Source organism: Corythoichthys intestinalis, chromosome 5 (assembly GCF_030265065.1).
Source record: "Corythoichthys intestinalis isolate RoL2023-P3 chromosome 5, ASM3026506v1, whole genome shotgun sequence".
In the NCBI taxonomy this organism is placed as follows: domain Eukaryota; kingdom Metazoa; phylum Chordata; class Actinopteri; order Syngnathiformes; family Syngnathidae; genus Corythoichthys; species Corythoichthys intestinalis.
In genome coordinates, this window is record NC_080399.1 from 60,988,228 (window position 1) to 61,011,319 (window position 23,092).

At 42.7% G+C, this 23,092-nt stretch overlaps 2 protein-coding genes across 2 annotated transcripts in view; both read left to right on the forward strand.

Annotated features, from left to right (window-relative positions):
* Positions 1-5,534: 5,534 nt before the first annotated feature.
* Positions 5,535-6,265, forward strand: LOC130916664 (skin secretory protein xP2-like). Its single transcript, XM_057837533.1, has 3 exons — positions 5,535-5,811; positions 6,031-6,155; positions 6,203-6,265. The coding sequence occupies exons 1-3, from the start codon at positions 5,535-5,537 to the stop codon at positions 6,263-6,265; spliced, it is 465 nt and encodes a 154-aa protein (XP_057693516.1).
* Positions 6,266-12,931: 6,666 nt separating this feature from the next.
* Positions 12,932-23,092, forward strand: part of sntb2 (syntrophin, beta 2) — a 48,251-nt gene continuing 38,090 nt past the window's right edge. The window contains exon 1 of the mRNA XM_057836772.1: positions 12,932-13,863. Within this exon, the coding sequence (XP_057692755.1) occupies positions 13,173-13,863 (691 nt within the window). The 5' untranslated portion in view covers positions 12,932-13,172. The remainder of the gene's footprint in view (positions 13,864-23,092) is intronic.

A 23,092-nucleotide genomic window follows, 5' to 3' on the forward strand; every position in this document is an offset into this window, starting at 1 on the left:
AGTAAAGGTTTTTGAATGCGAAAAAAATATTTGAGATTGAAAAATTTGCATTTGAACATTTAATTTTTTTATTGAAAAAAAATTCTTTGATTGAAGCAATTCTTTTTGTTTTTTGGGCCATATAATGGGTAGGACATTTGTGTCTAAATCATTCAATCCCACAAAAAAGTTCAATCAAAAAAATTTTTTTCAATCAAAGAAAAAAATCATTTGAAAAATAAAAATTGCCCTCCCCTAATATATATATTAGGGCTGTCGAACGATTAAAATGTTTTAATTACAGCTTAAAAATTAATTAATCGTATTTGATCGCAATTAATCGCAATTCAAACCATCCATAAAATATGCCATATTGTTCTGTAAAGTATTGTTGGAATGGAAAGATAAGACACAAGTTGGATGTATACATTCAACATACGGTACATAAGGACTGTATTTGTTTATTATAACAATAAATCAACAAGATGGCATTAACATTATTAACATTCTGTTAAAGCGATCCATGGATAGAAAGACTTGTAGTTCTTAAAAGATAAATGTTCGTACAAGTTATAGAAATTTTATATTAAAACCCCCCCTTAATGTTTTCGTTTTAATAAAATTTGTAAAATTTTCAATCAAAAAATATACTAGTAGCCATTGTTGATGTCAATAATTACTTACACAATGCTCATGGGTGCTGAAGCCTATAAAATCAGTCGCACCTAAGCGCCAGCAGAGGGCGGCAAAACTCCACAAAACACAATTAACATGTGGGCATTTCACTGTACTGTCATTTAAATCTGTCTGATCGGGGCAAGTGCGTTAATTGCATCAAATATTTTAACGTGATTAATTTAAAAAATTAATTACCGCCCGTTAACGCGATAATTTTGACAACCCTAATAATTATATGATTATATATATAAATTTTATATAGATAGGAAAGTCAATTAGATGCAATGATACTTTTCGACCATCCCCCCCTAAAATCCGCTTATGCAGTTACCGTTATATTTTCGCGATCAAAGAAATGTTCCGCCCCCGAATTTTATACCGGAACGCCGTTCTGAACCTTTCCGGCCCACATTCACACCTGCTTGTACTACACGTACATGCAAGTACATGTACAGTGGGGCAAATAAGTATTTAGTCAACCACTAATTGTGCAAGTTCTCCCACTTGAAAATATTACAAAGGCCTGTAATTGTCAACATGGGTAAACCTCAACCATGAGAGACAGAATGTAGAAAAAAAAATCAAAGAATCACATTGTTTGATTTTTAAATAATTTATTTGCAAATTATGGTGGAAAATAAGTATTTTGTCAATACCAAAAGTTCATCTCAATACTTTGTGCACCCTTTGTTGGCAATAACGGAGGCCAAACATTTTCTGTAACTCTTCACAAGCTTTTCACTCAGTGTTGCTGGTATTTTGGCCCATTCCTCCATGCAGATCTCCTCTAGAGCAGTGATGTTTTGGGGCCGTTGTTGGGCAACACGGACTTTCAACTCCCTCTGTATATTTTCTATGGGGTTGAGACCTGGAGACTGGCCAGGCCACTCAAGGACCTTGAAATGCTTCTTACGAAGCCACTCCTTTGTTGCCCTGGCTGTGTGTTTGGAATCATTGTCATGCTGAAAGATCCGGCCACGTCTCATCTTCAATGCCCTTTCTGATGGAAGAAGATTTTCACTCAAAATCTCTCAATACATGGTCCCATTCATTCTTTCCTTTACACAGATCAGTCGTCCTGGTCCCTTTGCAGAAAAACAGCCCCAAAGGATGATGTTTCCAACCCCATGCTTCAAAGTGGGTATGGTGCGATTCAGTATTCTTTTTCCTCCAAACAAGAGAACCTGTGTTTCTACCAAAAAGTTCTATTTTGGATTCATCTGATCATAACACATTCTCCCAGTCCTCTTCTGGATCATCCAAATGCTCTCTAGCGAACCGCAGACGGGCCTGGACGTGTACTTTCTTCAGCAGGGGGACACGTCTGGCAGTGCAGGTCCCTGGCAGCGCATTGTGTTACTGATATTAGCCTTTGTTACTGTGGTCCCAGCTCTCTGTAGGTCATTGACTAGGTCCCCCCGTGTGGTTCTGGGATTTTTGCTCCCCGTTCTTGTTATCATTTTGACGCCACTGGGTGAGGAGGAAGTTGAAAGTCCGTGTTGCACAATGACAGCCCCAAAACATCACTGCTCTAGAGGAGATCTGCATGGAGCAATGGGCCAAAATACCAGCAACAGTGTGTGAAAAGCTTGTGAAGAGTTACAGAAAACGTTTGGCCTCCGTTATTGACAACAAAGGGTACATAACAAAGTATTGAGATGAACTTTTGGTATAGACCAAATACTTATTTTCCACCGTGATTTGCAAATAAATTCTTTAAAAATCTAACAATGTGATTTTCTGTTTTTTTTTTACCCACATTCTGTCTCTGATGGTTGAGGTTTACCCATGTTGACAATTACAGGCCTTTGTAATATTTTCAAGTGGAAGAACTTGCACAATTAGTGGTTGACTAAATACTTATTTGCCCCACTGTACATGAAAAGACACGTACTTATAGTACAAGTACACGCAAGTACACGTTTGTAGTACAAGTACACCCAAGTACACATACTTGTGGTTTAAGTACACGCAAAAATACATACGTACTTGTAGTATACAGTGTATCACAAAAGTAGTACACCCCTTGCATTTCTGCAAATATTTAAGTATATTTTTTAATGGGACAACACTGACAAAATGACACTTTGACACAATGAAAAGTAGTCTGTCTGCAGCTTATATAATAGAGGTAATTTATTTTCCCCTCAAAATATAGCCATTAATATCTAAACCCCTGGCAACAAAAGTGAGTACACCCCTTAGAAACTATATCCCTAAATGTCCAAATTGAGTACTGCTTGTCATTATCCCTCCAAAATGTCATGTGACTCATTAGTGTTACTAGGTCCAGGTGTGAATAGGGAGCAGGTGTGTTCAAATTTGTAGTGCAGCTCTCACACTCTTTCATACTGCTCGCTGAAAGTTCCAACATGGCACCACATGGCAAAGAACTCTCTGAGGATCTTAAAAGACGTATTGTTGCACTACATGAAGATGGCCAAGGCTACAAGATTGCCAACACCCTGAAACTGAGCTGCAGCACAGTGGCTAAGATCATCCAGCATTTTGAATTTGAATTTATTGTCATTGTCATCATCACCATCAACATTAAACTCAATGTCACAAGAAAGAAAGGAGAGAGAAAAAAGAGAAAGAGGGAAATCATCGCGTATGTTTGTTTATCCAAAGAAGATGAGAATAGACATGACAAAGGAGACGGAAAAAAAGCAGAAGCTTATCGGGACATTTAAAAGAGCAGCGTCCATTCAGAACAGGCCTCGGGTTGGTCGGCCAAAGAAGCTGAGCGCACGTGTTGAGCGTCACATCCAAATGCTTTCTTCGAAAGATCATCGCAGGAGTGCTGTCAGCATTGCTGCAGAGAATGAAGAGGTGGGGAGTCAGCCTGTTAGTGCTCAGACCATAGGCTGCACTCTACATCAAACTGGTGTGCATGGCTGTCACCCCAGGAGGAAGCCTCTTCTGATGACGGTACACAAGAAAGCCCGCAAACAGTTTGCTGAAGACATGTCACCAAAGCACATGGATTACTGAAACCATGTCCTGTGGTCTGATGAGACGAAGATTAGAAATTTGTTTGGTTCCGATGGTCTCAAGCGTCTGTGGCGGCGACCAGGTGAGGAGTACAAAGATAAGTATGTCATGCCTACAGTCAAACATGGAGGTGGGAATGTCATGGTCTGAGGCTGCATGAGTGCTGCTGGTGTTGGAGAGTTATATTCCATTGAGGGAAACATGAACTCCAACATGTACTGTGAAATACTGCAGCAGAACATGATCCCCTCCCCCAGAAACTGGGTCGCAGGGCAGTGTTCCAGCATGTCAATGACCCCAAACACACCAACTGGTACTGTGAAATACTGCAGCAGAGCATGATCCCCTCCCTCCAGAAACTGGGTCGCAGGGCAGTGTTCCAGCATGACAATGACCCCAAACACACCTCCAAGATGACCACTGCTTTACTAAAGAGGCTGAGGGTAAAGGTGATGGACTGGCCAAGCATGTCTCCAGACTTGAAACCAATAGAACATCTTTAGGCTGAGGGTAAAGGTGATGGACTGGCCAAGCATGTCTCCAGACTTGAACCCAATAGAACATCTTTGGGGGATTCTCAAGCGGAAGGTAGAGGTGCGGAAAGTCTCAAATATCCGGCAGCTCCGCAACATCGTCATGGAGGAGTGGTAGAGCATTCCAGTGGCAACCTGTGAAGCTCTGGTCAACTCCATGCCCAGGAGAGTAAAGGCAGTTCTGGATAATTGTGGTGGCCACACAAAATATTGACAGTTCACATGTTGTATGTTAATATTGACAACTTTCACTAAGGGGTGTACTCACTTTTGTTGCCAGGGGTTTAGATATTAATGGCTATATTTTGAGTTATTTTGAGGGTATTATATAAGCTGCACACAGACTCGTCTTCATTGTGTCAAAGTGTCATTTGTCAGTCTTGTGCCATGAAAAGGTATACTTAAATATCGAGAGAAATCCAAGGGGTGTACTCACCTTTGTGATACACTGTAAGTCAGTGGACGTAGCTAAACATACTTTTAGTGCAAGTATATGACGTATTGCATATTCTTGTCTTATTTCTACAATCTTAGTCTATGAAGCCTCCAGAGCTCTGCCAACATGGATGAAGACAAAGAATTTATCTTGTAATTGGCTGATTGGTGGAGGACAGAACATCCGTTGTAAACACAGAATCGAAACAATATCACTTTTTCGGGCTGACAATCAACTTTGAGACAGAGGTGGGTAGATTAGCCAAAAATTTTAGTCAAGTAAGAGAAGTTTTACTGCTAAGTAATATTACTCAAGTAAAAAAAAATGTTTTTTTTTTCTTAGCACAACATCTATATGAGCTGTTATTATTATACTGTGGTGACCCTTTGTTTGACATAATTCACCCACCGTACTTGTGTGTCTGTTTGGCCGAGCGCGTTACCGGCTGCGTCACAGTCACGTGACAGAGACACTATAAAGAGCCGCGCGTTCCGGCTCATTAGAGAGTTCACAGAGTGCAGCAGAGTTCCAGCGCTGGACACAGCAATTGAGCTACCAAGACTCTTTAACATTGCATGCCGCTTCACTGGTGACCCCGACGAGCCTCGCTGAACTCTCAGAGGCATTTTTGACCACTTTAAGCAATGGCGGATGCGAGCTTTCTCGAGCTAGCGATTTTTAACGAGTCTGCTGCGGCCGCGTGGTTTGCATTTGCGGAGGAGCAGTTCGTCCTCCGTGGTGTTTCCGACGACACCATGCGCTTCTACCACGTGGTGGCCGCGCTCGGGTACTCAACGGCGGTCAGAGCACAGCGCTTCGTGGTCTATCCGCCGAGGGTGGGCAAGTACACGCGGCTCAAGGCGCACCTCCTCTGACTTTTTGAACCGTCCTGCAAATCAACTTCAGAGGCGCCCATGGTGCCCGCCTCAAGAGCCCTGCTGCCCGAGGTACCCGCCAAAGATGGCGGCACTTCCGCCCCGGTTTCTCGCAGCCGTACTTCTGTCCCGGTACCCGCGCCACCGTCGCGTTCTTCCGCGCTGGCACTTCCCGACGCCGACGTTGCTGTCTCGCCTCCCGCCCCGCTCTCGCTCGCCTCGGCTCCGTCGCCGCTCTCCATCGACGCCGCTGCGCCCGTCCCTGGCTTTCCTGGCTGCGGCGCCATTGCGCCGGCCTGCGGCCTACTCGACGACGGTGCACCGGCCTGCGGCCTACTCGACGACGCCCCGTCCGCCTCGGGCCTACTCGACGACGCCCCGTCCGCCTCGGGCCTACTCGACGGCGTCCCATCCGGCCCTGGTCTACTCGACGGCGTCCCGTCCAGCCCTGGTCTAATCGACGGCGTCCTGTCCGGCCCTGGTCTACTCGACGACACTGCGCCTACTCTTGGCCTGCCTCACGACGTCATTCCAGTGCCTGCGTCTCTGGCCGCTGCTGACGTCGCTCCAGCACCTGCGCCTTTGGAAGTCTCCGAGGTCGCCCCACTACCGGCGCCGCTGGACACCGCCACCACTGACCTCACTCCAGCGCCTCCGGGAGTCTGCGAAGTCAGTCCTCTACCTACGCTGCTGGCCATCACCTCTAGCCTTGCTGCTGTGCCGGCACCTCCGGTAGTCTCCGAGGTCGCACCTCGGCCAGCGCCAGCTAACGCCGCCCCCGACGTCTCTCCTCGTCCACTGCCTTTGGACAACGATGGCGTCGCTCTGGTTTCGGCGTTTCCCCCGCTCCTGCTACGACCGGTCAACTTGGTTCGTCTCGCCTGTCGCCCTTGTCCACGGCCGGGCGACTCCGACCACCACGTCGGTCGCCCTCGTCTCCGGCCTCTACCGGTCGATTCCGACCGCCGCACCCGTCGCCCTCGTCGCCCTCGTCTGCAGCCTCGACTGGGTGGTGCTGCTCGTCGCACGTCTCGACCTCTTCCTCGACCGCTGCTGAGCAACGCGTGCCGCCTCTCTTGGCGTCCGCTTCTCCGGCCTCGCCTGGGCGGTGCTGCACGGCGCGCTCCTCGTCATAGGCGTCCTCCAGACCGTTCTGCTCGAACGTCCCGCATCTGGCGTCCTGGACGGCCGCCTGACTGTCCATTCGGTCGTCTTCCACGGACGCCCCGGCCTGAACGTCGCTTTCGGTCGCCCGCTGCCTGGCATCCTGGGCGTCCTCCAGACTGTTCTGCTTGGGCATCCCGCATCTGGCATCCTGGACGGCCGTCTGACTGTCCGTTCGGTCGTCTTCCACGGACGCCCCGGCCGTGCAACCCTTCCGTTCCGTACTGTTGATTCGGGTTGCGCCTGGCGTCCTGTGTGGGTGAATTCTGGGGTGACCTGTGTGGTGACCCTTTGTTTGACATAATTCACCCACCGTACTTGTGTGTCTGTTTGGCCGAGCGCGTTACCGGCTGCGTCACAGTCACGTGACAGAGACACTATAAAGAGCCGCGCGCATTCCGGCTCATTAGAGAGTTCACAGAGTGCAGCAGAGTTACAGCGCTGGACACAGCAATTGAGCTACCAAGACTCTTTAACATTGCATGCCGCTTCAATACTATACTATAACATGACCATATTGAACCCTTGATCTTAGAACTGTCAGACTGTGGCTCTGGCCCTCTCGTGTAGAGTTTGCATGTACTCCCCGTGCCTGCGTGGGTTTTCTCCGGGGCCTGCAGTTTCGTCCCAAAAACATGTGTGGTAGGCTGATTGAACACTCCAAATTGTCCGTAGGTATATGAGTGTGTGCTTGAATGGTTGTATGTCTCATTGTGCCCTGCAATTGGCTGGCAATCAATTCAGGGTGTATCCCCCCCCCCCGCGACCCTCGTGAGGAACAGCAGCATGAAAAATGAATGAATGAATGACCATATTAGGCTAAAAAGATGACACAAAAATGATCAAATTCAGACCAGAACAACGCTATAAACAATCATCCGTCCAAATAGCATGAGAAGAAACATTGTTACCTCTGATTATTATAATGGAGTCATGTGGTTATTGTTGCGGCATCTCATTGGTGAAACTGATGCTGCATTTGTGGGAAGTCGGAGTTTTCTGACCTCAGACCAGGAAAAATATCCTTCGAACACCACTCGAACTGGGAGGTCCTAGTCCTGATGTCACTCGACAAAATGGCGCTGCCTGACGAAAAGCAGACTCAATGGTAAAACATGAATTTCATGATTAAACCCTAATGAATGAATGAATATTTACATATTATTAGATTAATTTAGTTATTCAACACAACTTCACATAACATATTATGATTTTACTGACTTTTGAGAGGATATGCTGCAATCTCTGCATGAAGTTATCCGATGATTTGTACAAATGATATTCCTTTATTGATAGAAATAAAGCAAATTATACAAATATATTGTTAAATTGTGTTATTCAACACAACTTCATGTAACACAATATGATTTTTACTCACTTTTTTTAAGAATATGCTCGTCTCAATCGCCAAAATAAAAAACAACTTGTCGTGCCGTGAGTCACCACTTGATTGTGGTGGAGGGGTTTGTGTGTCCTAGTGATCCTAGGAACTATGTTGTCTGGGGCTTTATGCCCCTGGCAATGTCACCCATGGCAATCAGGTCCTAGGTGAGGGGCCAGACAAAGCATGACTCAAAAGACCCCTATGATGAAAAAATGAAAGGACTTATAGTGCTTACGACAGAATTTTTTTTAAAAAATCTTAAATAGCATTATTATGTCAGTAGGAATAATATTTGGGACGATTCGACTATATACAACAATTTCGCAAAGCGCAGAAGACGAGAAATTAAGTCTTTTAATCCGCTGTTTAGCCACGCCTACCATTATGGGGCTGTAGCGTCCCCAACAGGAGGATGATGTCTGCAGGGTCATGGTTTCATCTGATTTACAATTCAGCCCATCGAGGGGGAATTATTCAGAACGCGGAAAATGCAACGAAGACTGCCGCAAAATGTAATTGGTTCAGTCTCTCTACTCCAATATTTTTACAGGGTATTCTTTTTATCTAAGTACAGTACTTTTCCCCAATAGCTAAATAAATAGTATGTTCATGACAAATAAGAGTCTTGTGCTAAATGGAATATGAAATAATAGAAATGTATTTATTCAGTACAACATGGCGAAATTACTCCATAATGGTCAAAACTGTCGACTTCACCTTTACTGTCGCCCCTCTCGAACGATATTTTATGCCACCATAGTTAGTGGGGCTTTTGTCATTTCCCTGCCATGGCTTCGGCGAATATAAACAAACCAAGAGGCTTGACAGCTAGCCGCCATGCTAACCCGAACCGAGTGATATTTCAAATTCTTCGGAGCAAAAAAAATCACACAAAAATAGCCCAGATCCTTTCACACGGCGGCAGGGTTAGGGTTAGGGTTAGGGTTAGGGCGGCGAGTAAGTTAGAGCTCGTCGTTCCCCTTCTGCGGGCAAAAGGCTCATTTGTGGGGAAGGAGCTAAGCTTGAGAACGATAAACCGATATGACCGGATATCCGGTTTTACGGGTGAGAGATACAGATGTATCGAAGTTACCATTCGACAGTAATTAGCCATTAGCCGTCCATGATCAAACGAAAGTATACACTGACCGGCCACTTTTTAGGTACACCTGTCCAACTGCTCGTTAACACTTAATTCCTAATCAGCCAATCACATGGCGGCAACTCAGTGCATTTAGGCATGTAGACATGGTTTAAGACAATCTCCTGCAGTTCAAAAACGAGCATCAGTATGGGGAAGAAAGGTGATTTGAGTGGCTTTGAACGTGGCATGGTTGTTGGTGCCAGAAGGGCTATTTCAGAAACTGCTGATCTACTGGGATTTTCACACATAACCATCTCTAGGGTTTACAGAGAATGATCCGAAAAAGAAAAAATATCCAGTGAGTGGCAGTTCTGTGGGCGGAAATGCCTTGTTGATGCCAGAGGTCAGAGGAAAATGGCCAGACTGGTTCGAGCTGATAGAAAGGCAACAGTGACTCAAATAACCACCCGTTACAACCAAGGTAGGCAGAAGAGCATCTCTAAACGCACAGTACAACAAACTTTGAGGCAGATGGGCTACAGCAGCAGAAGACCATGACGTGACGTGACGTGACGTGACGTGACGTGACGTGACGTGACGTGACGTGACGTGACATGACATCACATCTCATGACATGACATGACATGACATCACATCACGTCACATCACAAGGACATGACATCACATCCCATCACAAGGACATCACATCACATGACAAGGACATTACAAGGACATGACATGACAAGAAAATCACAAGGACAGCACATGACAAGGACAAAGACATACTGTAGACATTCAACAATTCAAACTACAATTCATACAGGCCAAAAGTTTGACACACCCCATTCAATGCAACACAAATGAAGGTCACAAACCCATTGATAAAGCTGTAAATTCCACTAATCAACCCTGAAAGTCAAAAACCATTTTAGGTGACTCCTTCTTGAAGTTCATCAAGAGAAAGGCAAGAGTGTTCAAAAAAGTGTAATCAGAGCAAATGGTGGCTACTTTGATGCTAGAATACTATACGTTTTTGGTTATTTCACCTTTTTTTTGCTAACTACATAATTTCGAACATATTCATTCATATTACCTTCAATGAAAATTTACAATGTACTGTAAATATCCATTAAAATATAGAAAACACACAGATGAGAAGGTGTGTACAAACTTTTGGCCTGTAGTGTATATGTGTGTGAGGGGGGGGTGTATGTATGCTATATATAATCCTACTCTTGGCATTCTCCACTTTCTAATCATTACTCTTCAACTCACCTTTTTAGTCGCGGGCTCTCCCCTGTCACCCTCTTCGCTCCTTTTCTCTGACTCCAATAAAGGTGGTGGAGTGATTATTATTAGTGTATTATTATATCTATTCATTGGTGATAATCATACATGAATGAGCTTAGCTCCTGTGCTCATCTATGCGTAAAGTGAGAAACAAAGCTGATGCTCCAGAAGGAAGTCACCCCAAAGATAGTGGTAACAAGAGTGCACACTTAACTCTACTAGGACCTTCACAATGCATTTCAGACTACTGTAACTAGCTAGCAGCAGCTAAGTAGCAGCGTTATTTTAGAGCTGGGATGTAGCTTTTGACCACAAAACAACAAAGGTAAGACGTGCTCAGAGACCGACTGCGAGAGAAAAAAAAAAGGTAGTACCGACTGCTAGCAATATCGAAGGGAAAACGTAGATTTTCAGAGATGTGGGCGTTCTCTATATGAAAAAGTGGAATGGATTGGATAGCGACGCACTGAAAGGGCTCTCTACCTTACTCTATGAAGTAAGGGAAAACTGACAGATTTATGAGCATAATTAAGTTAATAATGACGGGTTATATGATTATTGATTCAAATTATTATTCTGGCAAGTTCATAGTGAATACGTCAGCATTTTTTTTTTTTCAAATAAAACAACAGCAAATTATTTAGGGGGTCTTTCAGCCCCCCTAAAATAGTCCTAATGCTTCCACTGATTTAACCCTATGAGACCTAAGCGTGCTGCTGAAGGACTTGATGCAGTGGTGTCTCTAAAAAAATTAATATACTGAATTTAGTTGCAATTGCCACTTCTGGTAGATGATTGGATGAACCTTTACACATCAAAATCAAATCATGAGGTTTGGCACGCCCTCTTTGCTATTATTGGCTTTTGAAAATGGCTGACCAAATCCGACTTCAAAAAGGATAACGTAAAATGCTCATTTCTCATTAAAAACACATTAACATAACATAAAGAATAACCAATAAAAGCATGAAATATCCCTGACCAAAAAATTGGTCTTTGAGTAGAAATCAGCGCCCAGCAGAAAAAATGCAGGTCTGAAGGGGTTAATGTCCATTGAAATTCTAGGGGAATTGAATGAATAAATGAAGTGCAAAGCTTATACAACCCCTAGCAAAAAGTATGGAATCACCAGTCTCGGACGAGTACTCACTCAGACATTTTATCATGTAGAACAAACTCAGATAAAAAGCTTGAAAAACTAATGAATTAGTTCAAAAGTGGAACTCTTTAGCATTCAGAAACACTAAAAGAAATGAATAAAAAACATTGTGGTGGTCAGGAAAAGTTACTTTAATCGAGCAAGTGCAGGGAAATATGTATGGAACTACTCCATTCTGAGGGGGAAAAAAATCGGAATCATGAGAAACAAAGAGTCAAGAATCTGCATTGGACAAGGTGATGATGCTGGAACTTTTGTTTGGTGCTGTTCCAGTGAGATTTAAAAAGATGACTGCCTGAAGAAAACATAAAAATTCCCTCAGTCCTTGGTGATATGGGGCTGCTTGTCAGGCAAAGGCACTGTGGAGATGGCTGTGGTTAAATCTTCAATAAATGCACAAGTTTATATTGAAATTTTAGACAACTTTCTTATCCCTTCAATTTAAAATATGTTTGTCATTTTCCAAGATGACAATGCATCATGCCACAGAGCTAAAACTGTTAAAGCATTGCTTGGAGAAAGACTCATCCAGTCAATGTCATGGCCTGCAAATAGCCCAGATCTCAACCCTATTGAAAACCTGTGGTGGAAATTGAAAAAAAATGGTCCAGAGCAAGGCTCCGACCTGCAAGGATGATCTGGCAACTGCAATCAAAGAGAGTTGGCACCAAATTGATGAAGAATACTCATGAAGTCCATGCCTAAGAGACTGCAAGTTGTCATAAAAGCCAGAGGTGGTGCAACTAAATACTAGAGATGTGTTTTGATAGTTATTTCTTTGTTTGTTTCTGATGATTCCATATTTTTTCCTCAGAATGGAGTGATTCCATATATATTTCCCTGCACTTGCTCTATAAAAGTAACGTTTACTGACCACCACAATGTTTTTATTTATTTTTGTGTTTCTGAATGCTAAAGAGTTGCACTTTTTGCACTAATTCATTATTTTTTCAAGCTTTATGTCTGAGTTTGTTCTACATGATAAAATGTCTAAGTGAGTGCTCGTCCGAGACTGGTGATTCCATACTTTAAAAGGGTTGTATTATTGCACGTTAGACAGTCCACTACATGCTCCAAGCTAACATAGCAAAACAACGCCTGACGTGGAAGTGGGCTCTGTTATTCAAAATAAAAGCAACATTGTAATGTTTTGTGCTTTGCTTACTTTCACTTCAATAGTGTGTCTCCATAATTTTTAACCAAAATGAACGTTACAAATGATTGGGGGACAATAAATACATAGCACAGTAACAAGGAACATAAGTAGACGTGAGTAATCTTTATTTTTGAAGAATTCAACTGGATATGAAATTGTTAAACAGAGCAACTTTGAAGTTGGAACTCGAATTGATTTAATTACTGAACTTCACAACATTGGTTACAGTTTTGTAGTCCTCCCCTCTTTTTTGGAGACTGCGTGGACTCTCTTCTGTCGTCGTTTGAGAGTGAGAAGGTGGGTGAGTGGGTGGGTGTGTCGCTGTGACCCAGTTGAAAGGCTTAGCTAGTTGTTCCCTGTGCAAACACTGCAGACGAAAGAAAGTTTATGAGTAGTTTAATGTGAAAGTGGCCGCATCGGTGCTGGCTAGCCCATCAGGAATGGCAGTTTGGACCAGAGCTGATAAGAACGGTCAGCTGGATCTACTTCTCCGCGACCGCTGGATCCGAGTTTCGGCCGAACTTAGCCGCGAATCGCTGACTTTAGCCGCCGAGGCGGAGGGAATCACACAGGGGGCGAACCCGTGGGGCCACAGCGCTGCTCCCGATGATCTGAGAAATGGCATATCGAACGGAAACGAGCTGGGAACGAAGTCACGGAACACTGGTCGCGGTCTATCTTCTGGCCACGACCACTTTCAGAAAGGGTGCAGCAGCCCCGATCGCGTGGGTGCATACGACGGCCCCTACGGATTAGGCAGCCCCGGGAAGTACTCCAACAACGCCGCAAACTCGGACTTTGGAAGTCCCGCTTCGAGCTACGGGAGTCCCGGCTCGAGTTCGGGCTCGAGGCACGGCGAGGTCTGTGCGGACATCTGCGCGGAGGCTGTGCGAAAGGTCCGAGTTGTCAAACAGGAGTCTGGCGGGCTAGGCATCAGTATCAAAGGGGGGCGCGAGAATCGGATGCCGATCCTCATCTCCAAGATCTTCCCGGGGCTCGCGGCGGACCAAAGTCGCGCGCTCCGCGTGGGCGACGCCATCCTGTCGGTGAACGGTAACGACCTCCGGGAGGCGACGCACGACCTGGCGGTGCAGGCCCTTAAGAAGGCTGGAAAACAAGTGACGCTCGAGGGTAAGTTGAGCCACGTTAGAGCGGGGATTTACCGAGGCCGTGATTAGGGTGGGAACTCAACGTTCATGAGCGACTCTTTCTAATGATTCTTTCATAATTACAATCAGCACGTTAAAGGTTCACTCGAAAGCGAACACGGAAATAGGTCAAATTTGCTTCATGCTAACACGTAGTTATTCCTACAAGTGGAAGCTCCCATCAGTGGACAGTACCTTTTGACCACCCACTTCCATCTTAACACTAGATCCGCCTAACTCAGTCACATGATAGATAAACAGTCATGATGACAGTCATATACACTGTGCCGTGAAGCCCCCCGCCCCCAGGAATTGTCTTAAGAAATGACTGTATTTGCAATACAAAAGCACTGCAAAACATTGTAGTTGTTAGGGCTGCAACTATCGAATATTTTTATAAACGATTAAGCGGACAATTAATCAGACGATTGATCGTAAAAATGTATTTTTTTCGGTCAAATACCTTCACAATTTAAGTTGAAGTTGTTTTAAGCGTGTTGTAGGTAACCACGAAGACAAAATGGATGACTATTTCCTTAAAAAATAATTTTTTAGTACAGCTTCCTGACCGAATTATACAGTAGTACCTCTACATACAAAGTTAATTCGTTCTAGGACCTTGTTTGTAAGTCGAAATGGTCGAATGTGGAGCAGGATTTTCCCATAAGAATACATTATATTTCCATTAATTTGTTCCACAGCCCGAAAGCCTACATTAAATCCTTAATGAATACTGCTTGTACTATTACAAATGACAATCACACATAGCAAAACAAATAAATTATAAATAAAAATCAGAATAATTACATAATAATACTAATAATTCCCGTAATAATGTAACAAATCGTGTTCTAATGTGGCGGACGTTTTTTGTTGTACCTGAACGCACCGCGTTGCTGACGTGACGGTGAGATGGAGAGTGCAGTTCTATTTTACTTTCTCTTTTAATGTTTTGTTTCTGCCATCAACTGCAGAGGACAGTATGTGGGTGTTGTGTTGTCCAAGTTGATGGAATAAATGATCAGAAACCTGATGAAGCTAATGATTTCTTTGGCGATGTTACCACAATAATAATTGTCACATGAACTTATAAAGACTGGCGAATGGAAGTCGGAAGAGGACTGTCGAGATCGACATTTTACGGCCGTAATGTCGTGCCAGTTCATTGATGCGCACACCATACTTATATTTTTCTGTCATTTAAATGATAAGCATCACCTTTTCCTCTTTTCAGCACCATTACTAACTTTCTTGAAACTAGTGTTGATTTTTCTCACAAGAAAATCCGCAGTACGTCCGTCTTCCGGCAAAACAAAGAAACTGTGGCGATGTCATAAATCGTCGTCTTTCGAGCATGTCGTCGGATGTAGAAACAAATGGCGAGTCTCCAGCATTTCATGGTTCACATCTTTAGTCCTTGGTTCTCACTCAGTAGTTGTTGTTGCTTTTGAAAGCTTAGGTTTGAAAGAATTACATATATCCATCTTGAAGGGCCTCAGGTGGTTTTGGCCAAGCAAAGCAAATGACCGTCCCAAAGGTGCTAGTCACATGATCTGTCTGAAAAATAATTTTGACCCATTAAAAAAAAAAAAAGTTCATTTCATTCGTTTTATTGCTTTACAAATTTTATAGACAACATTTTACCGGGAAAGTCTTAATTTTAAATTCTTTTCGGAAAGTCAATTACAGGCAATGACATTTTCACCCACCAGGGGGGCTATGAGAGAGAGACTGTTCTCGGAAGCATGAGTGTCAAAGCGCGAGTGGATTTGAGTGGAGTCACTCAATAACGCATTTAATACACACAAGCATGTTTCGACATTATTGTTACAGTGGTACCTCGACATAAGATCTCTTCGACACACAATCTTTTCGACCTCAGACGTAAAATTTGACTCGCCATTTGTTTCTACATCCGACGACATGCTTGAAATATGACGACATGACAGCACCGCAGACGAATGCACGGTGGATTTTCTTGTGTGAGAAATCAACACAGGTTTCGAAAAGGTTGGTACAGGTGTTGAAACAGGGAAAAAGTTGACGCTCACCTGCTAAATGAAGATGCAAATTATAGAAAAATATGAGGGTGGGGTGCACATTCGTGAACTGGCTCAACAACAACAATCTCCAAGGTACTCCTCCGACCACCGTTCGCCAGTCTTTATAAGTTAAGCTGACAATTTTTATTGTGGTAACATCGCCAAAGAAATCGTCACGTTTTTATCATTTATTTCACAACTTATTCAACACAAAACGCCTCCTGACTGCCAAAGTTGACGTGTTCTCAAGAAAACATTGAAAGTGAAACTCTCAAGCTCACCGCTCTCGGGCGCGGTACGTTCAGGTACAGTAGAAAACGTCCGCCACATTAGAACCAGATTCGTTACATTATTACAGGAAAAAAAGAAAAAAAAAATTATTCCGATTTTTACTTATAATTTATTTGTTTTGCTATGTGTAATTGCCATTTGTGATCGTACCAGCAGTATTTATTAAGGTTTTAGTGTAGGTTTTTGGGCTGTGGCACGGATGAATGGAATTATAATGTATTCCTATTGGAAAATCCTGCTCGACATACGACCATTTTGATTTAGAAACAAGGTACTGGAACGAATTAACTTCGTATGTAGAGGAACCACTGTATTTAATGACCAAATGTGAAGTAATTTCATAAAATGCCAAATAGGGTCACATTAAAGTATGGGTGTCCAAATCTGTCCTCAAGGGCCGCTGTGGGTCCTGGTTTTTCTTCCTACCAATCAAGCACAGACAGTTTAACCAATGAAGTTTGTGCTAAAACAAGCAGCACCTGATTGCAATCAAGTAATTACACTTGTGAGACACCAGATTAGTGAAAAGATGTCGTCTTGTTTAGAGCTGTCCCGACTAGTCGACATAGTCGACGTCATCGATGACGTAAATCCGTCGACAAGCACAACATCCCGTCGACGGTTAATGAAGGGATAAAAAAATATATATATGCGTGGAAAGTTCAGAATGTCGGATGCTCTGTATGCGAGCGGGGAAAGCGGCATAAAGCCAAAAAAAAGCGCACCAGTGTCCAAAACATTGACTTATTTCAAAGAAACAACGGAGGGTACACTCTTCTGTCCTGTCTCTTTAATGCCAAGCTTGGCTGCACGTCGACCGTGAATAAACAACTCAAGCGCCGTCACCGTTTGTAATTTTTTTTGTACACCAGAGGGTGCTGTCGCCTTACTGAATAATAATGTTTCATTGACAGTGGGTCTATAAGTGCTATTAGTATTGTCCTTAATGCTAACTGAAAGGTTTATTTCATGTTATGGTTTATTTTCTGGTATAGAAAATTATATAAGGTTAAAAGGTCATAAATATATACAGTATATACAGTGATTGCACTCAAGGGAGAGATTGTCAATGATAAGGTAATAAATTAAGGTAAAGGCAATTCATTGATATATAAATAAGGTTAAAAGGAAAAAGGTGAAAAGTTTTTGTTTATTTCCAATTGTAATGTTTTATTTGTGTGCACCATAGCTCTTACGGTGTGATTACATCAAGGATGGAATAAAAGTTGTAAACCGTCAGTTTAAGAGACCACCTTTTCAATCGGGATGCTACACTAGTTAATTCTATCAGCATTTGAACTCATTGTTTATTTGTGATTTATTATTATTTATGTGTTTATTGTACTTTAATAAATAATGTAAGTGTTCCAATATGTTTTTTGTGAATTGCTAAGTGTCAACAAAAATTTCATTGCTAAATTAGTAAACAAAAACAATTTATAATTTTTTTTATTTTTTAATTAATTAATTTTTTTAATTATTATTAGATTAGTCGACTAATCGTAAAAATAGTTGGCTGACTAATCGGGAGAAAATTAGTTGTTTGGGACAGCCCTAGTCTTGTTGTGTAGGAATGAAATCCAGCAACCACTGCGGCCCTATGTGGAATAGTTTGGACACCACTGCATTAAACATTTGGTCAACAAATAAAGCATGAAAAAATAATTTATATGTTGTATATTTGACAAAATAATCGCATTTCAAAAGTTTTAGCCTGAAAGGGGAAAACCCGGAAGTGATACGTCACACCGAGAACAGCGATGGCAGCGCTCCATACGGCCGCCATACAAAGCCCTTCAAACAATGATTCAAAAAGCGATATATCGAGCGCAAGGGAGGAGATCCAAGTTTTTGAAGAGTTGGAGGAAGAGGAGGAGGTTGGAATTTTATGTTGGACCAAACATGTATTAGCCAGACGTTAATCAGGATGCAAACAATGTGCCTAAACTACCTGACATGGAATGGAGACATGACCCATCGAGATTACAAGATTGGTAAGATATTGGCTGTTATTATTTTTATGATTTGAAGCACGTCAGGTAAATAAACCACCTACTATTACCTGGGATATAAGAAAAGTTTTGACGAAAACCCGATCATGTTGTGGAATGAACAGTAGAAGCTAGCGACGTTAGCTTTTATTTACCTGACAGAAGTGTTCGCCGAAACATGTCAGGTAAATAAACCACCTACTATTGCCTGGGATAAAAGAAAAGTTTTGACGAATTTATAAGTGTAGGCAAAATGAACTCAATACAACTATGATTAGGGATTGCCACGAGTTAGCGACGTTGGCCGAAAGCTAGCTTCAACTGTTCATTCCACAACACAATCGGGGTTTTGCCTCGAGTTACCTTTTGGCTAACGTAGCTACCTTGTACTGTTCATTCCACAACAGTTGCCAGCTCTGCTTTGACAAAGTCATCAGTCATCTATCCAAAAATCACACTTTTTTTGCAAATCCTTGCTCATTAGCAGACCGGTTAAGGAAGCAGGCATCTTTCGAAGTGTTTGTAGCAGAGAACACTACTCGATGATGGCGTGAAATTCATCCGCTACGTGTAAACGAAAGATGTCCATTTACGTGCCCTGCTATCCTTTGGCCACTCATACAACTTTTATTTAGATTGAGAACAATACATCGCCACACACCGCCGTGGCATCTTATCGAGAAGCAATGCAACAATACTGCTCTATAGCGGACTTCCCTCGCAGTTCTCTGTGTGACGTAATTTCCGAAGATTGTCGAAGAAAAGGGTTTTCGTTGTCAAGGGCGTTACTATGGGTTAAACAAAGACTCTGGAAGGGTTGCGTTAAAAAAAAAAACTAAAATGATATTATTCAAAAACATGGTTGGCCAACCTTAATTCACATTTGGTCTTTAAAGAAAGAAAAAAACAACACATTATGAAGGTGGTATGGTGGGACAGTGGTTAGCACGCCCACCTCAGTTCTGGGATCGTGGGTTCAATCCCGGCTCCGGGCTTCCTGTGTGGAGTTTGCATGTTCTTCCTCTTCCTGTGTGGGTTTTTTTCTGGGTTCCTGCCAAATCCCCCAAAAACGTGCACGGTATGCTGTTTGAACACTCCAAATTGTCCGTAGGTTTGAGTATGTGCGTGAATGGTTGCGTGGCCTGTGACTGGCTGGTTGTCTAGGGTGTACTCCACCTTCTGCCGTGAGTTAGCTGTGATAGGCTCCAGCACCCCTGCGACGCTTGTCAGGATAAGCAGTTCAGAAGATGAATGAATTATATGAATGTTATGGAGATTGATTAAAAGTATGGCGTTAAAGATGATACAATGAAAAATGTGAGTGCGTCTACATTTTGTGCTGGTGCACCCTAAGACAAAAAAATAGGTGCACCACTCCAACCTATAATAAAAAGTGTGGAGCCTTGGCAATATACAGTATATCGCAATGTCATTCAGGCCTATCCCAAGGCCTATCCCAAACAGCTATTGAAGTTATTTTTAGTTAGTTAGTTTTAATATCCCAATATTACCATAATATCGCAATATATTGCAAACCCCCAAAAAATCGCAATGATAGTTTTTTTTCCAATATCGTTCAGGCCTACAAACAGTAAGCCTTGCAGCAGAAATATACTGTATATCTTATTAAGTGCTGAACAGTGCATTAAACAAAACAATTAAAGTACAACTAAGTGCAAATTATTTACTTTTTTCTAAATACGGTGGTACTGGAGCGGCTTTCGTATCATGATTTCTTTCTGTAACAGTAAGAGAAATAATTGAGAAGCTCTGCATTAAGGTTTAAAGGGATCCTCAATCTTAAAGACATGTAGGCTGTAATAAACCACAATTGTTCTCTTGTACTAAAATATGTTGTTAGAAACACATAAAATGTTAGATCTATGGCAATATTTTATAATATTTACTACATATTTTGACTGATAGTTGGCGCCATATTTTGCGGGCTCGGAGTGATGACGTAATTGGAATGTTTCCATTTGTGTACAACAATTGTGTATTGCTGCCTAAACTCGCTAAGTAAAATGCCACGATATGCTGCTTTTGGATGCAATTTCCATTCAAATGGAAACAAGGGGAGTGATGTGAGTCTCCTCAGATTTCCTATTGACACGAAGAGGAGAAAGGTTTGGGAAAATGCCTGTAGACTGACAAAACTTCCCAAAGACCCAAGGCTTTATTCTCGCCATTTTTCTCCTACCGCATTCGAGGCGTTTAGTCGACGACAACTTATGAAAGAGCTCACTGGGGCGGCTGGATATAAGGGGAGACTAAAATCAAATGCTGTTCCAATTATTTTCCCTCACAAGAAGCCTCAACATGCTCTGATAGTGCGTGAAGTGCGCGCAATAAAGCGCCAAAGACAAGAAAACGCTGGCCACTCTCTTAAGCTGGCAAGCTGCTCTTGTCGCTACAGCGGTAGACGAACCTTCTGGTGTACCGCTAGTCACAGAGGAAGCTAATAATTCACCTCTACTGTCAGTTCATCAGGCAGTAAGTGTGTCTGTTCAGTACTCACCTAATATGAGTGATGCTGCAACTTAAACTGATCCAGACATGTCCGATGCAGCGATACAGTGGCCAGCTGATGCGCGCTGAGCACTTAATATAGACCAGCACGTAGCTAAACTTGAGTTGGATGTACAAGACATGGAGGACACTCGATCCAGATGACGAATTTAATGAGGACAGTAAGCCACGACACGACTCTGATCCTGACTATCACACGTGTGCATTCATAGTTCTATTACCTTCAGTGAGAGTTTATACTGTCAATAGTTATGAAAGGTATTATAAGGTATTTCCTGCTCTGCGTTTTGCCTGTGTTGCTTGTCATGTGAACGACCGACAGTGCTGTCATGCTCTTCACTTTTCCGCTATGGTTTAAATTGGAAGGGCAGAACCGACGACATGTTGGGGTAGCTAACGAGTGACACGCTGGAAATTCGGCAGCGGGACCGGTGAAGTCACCGCACTGCGACGTCAACAAGAATGGCGACCTATCAGTTAAAATAATTTTACAAATTTTATTAAAACGAAAACATTAAGAGGGGTTTTAATATCAAATTATTATAACTCATGCTAACATTTGTCTTTAATTAATTACTTGTCTTTAAGATCGAGGATCTCTTTAAAGTAGAAATAGACAGTGACATATCTTTGACACGGAAGTTGCTCCGGCTTCTTCTTCTTCTACTGTGGTTCTTAACCCTGATGAAGGTACCGAACTCCACGAGTTTCACCTGTGCATTCACCAAATATTTCGTATTAGATAATAAAGCTTTTTTATTCTCAAATTTAAAACTGATAGTACTGTATATCTAAGCTAGCAAGCTAATGTCTAAGCAAGGGGTGGGCAAACCGGTCCGTATGGCTCTAGTCGGTCCTGGTCTTTGTTCCAACTGATCGAGCACAGACAGTTTAACCAATAAGGTTCCTGCTGAAACAAGAAGCACTTGACTGCGACCAACTGATTGCGCTTGCAATACACCAGATTGGTGAAAAGGTTTCCTCTTGATGGGTTGGAACGGAAACCCGTACCCACAGCGGCCCTCAGATAGAGGACTAGCAGTGAAAAAAAGAAATAAAACCTGTAAATTGGCAGGAAAACAGTCCAAACCCTGGTTTAAAACACAGCTTTGCCTAGATTTAGTCAGCATACGAAAATAGGGCCCTGCTGAACCCCTTAAACGTACTCAGCGAACCCCTAGGGTTCGATCAAACCCAGGTTTAGAACCACTGTTCTACTACTATTTGAAGCATATTTGGTCATTCTGCGCATGTCAAAATAATTTTTTTCCGACCAAAGGTGTGACGTCTGAGTGTCCATGAAAACAGTGCATCCGATCATAATTTTAATCTGAACGCTGATTGGAATAAAGAAATAAACATAGCCAATGATGTTGATAATTCAGTAATTGTCGATGCACCAAGAAAAACTGAAGCTTCTTGACAGTCACAAACCTGACTATTTTGTTAAGAGGAATGTGTCAGGTGCCTGAGAATGTTTGTCAGTTGCGCAGGCAGCATTGGATGTGCTTTTACTGTCCCTTCCTATCCCTGTACCCCCCTCCCCTACCCCGAGAAGGGAATAGCATTCAGTTTGAAAATTTTGACTTTCCAAATGACTGTGCTGTGTACACACATCCCCACATAGGTTCACACGAACAATTACCTTAGGTGCCCTACATTCCTGACCCCACTTGACATCCACGTTTTAAGGGCAAAGGTGAGCACTGGAGACTCAACGCAGAATCTTACCGTTGACATATCCTTGTAACACACTGAGAAGTGTCTAACCCTCAATTAAGAATGGACGAGTTATGTTTAAACCAGCGATATCAAATTCAGTAGCCTGTTTTTTCATGGTGCCTAATATTCAAATTAAAATTCCCCACAATGTGAAGTGTTAAGCAGCCATTTTCATGAGTGGCCGATCCATTGGCCTGGTTTTAGTACAATTAAAAAATTCAAACACAGCAGCTATTCGAAGCAACTAAGCAGATTTAAAAATCAAAATACAGGTGGTCCTCGGGCTACGAACCAGTTCCGTTCCTACGCTGGCGACGTAAAATTTCTGCGCAAGTCGGATTTAAACCTCAAGGAACCCAAAATAGCTGTCCAAAAGTATTGTATTTTCTTTAATGATGGAGGATACACTGTCGTCTGGTGGCAACGTTGGGTCTGGCTGGACTGTCGCCTTACAGGGTTTCCTGTAGGATTTTTTGAAGCTGTGGTGGTGGGCTGCATCGGAGTCAGACTGCCTCACCATGTCGTGCCACGGCAAAAATTTTGTTTTTCATGTTTTTTTCCCAAAAAGAACCATAACAAAGATATAATTGAAATATTTCATTAGCCAGGCTAATGTCACAGCTCTCAGCTACAGTAC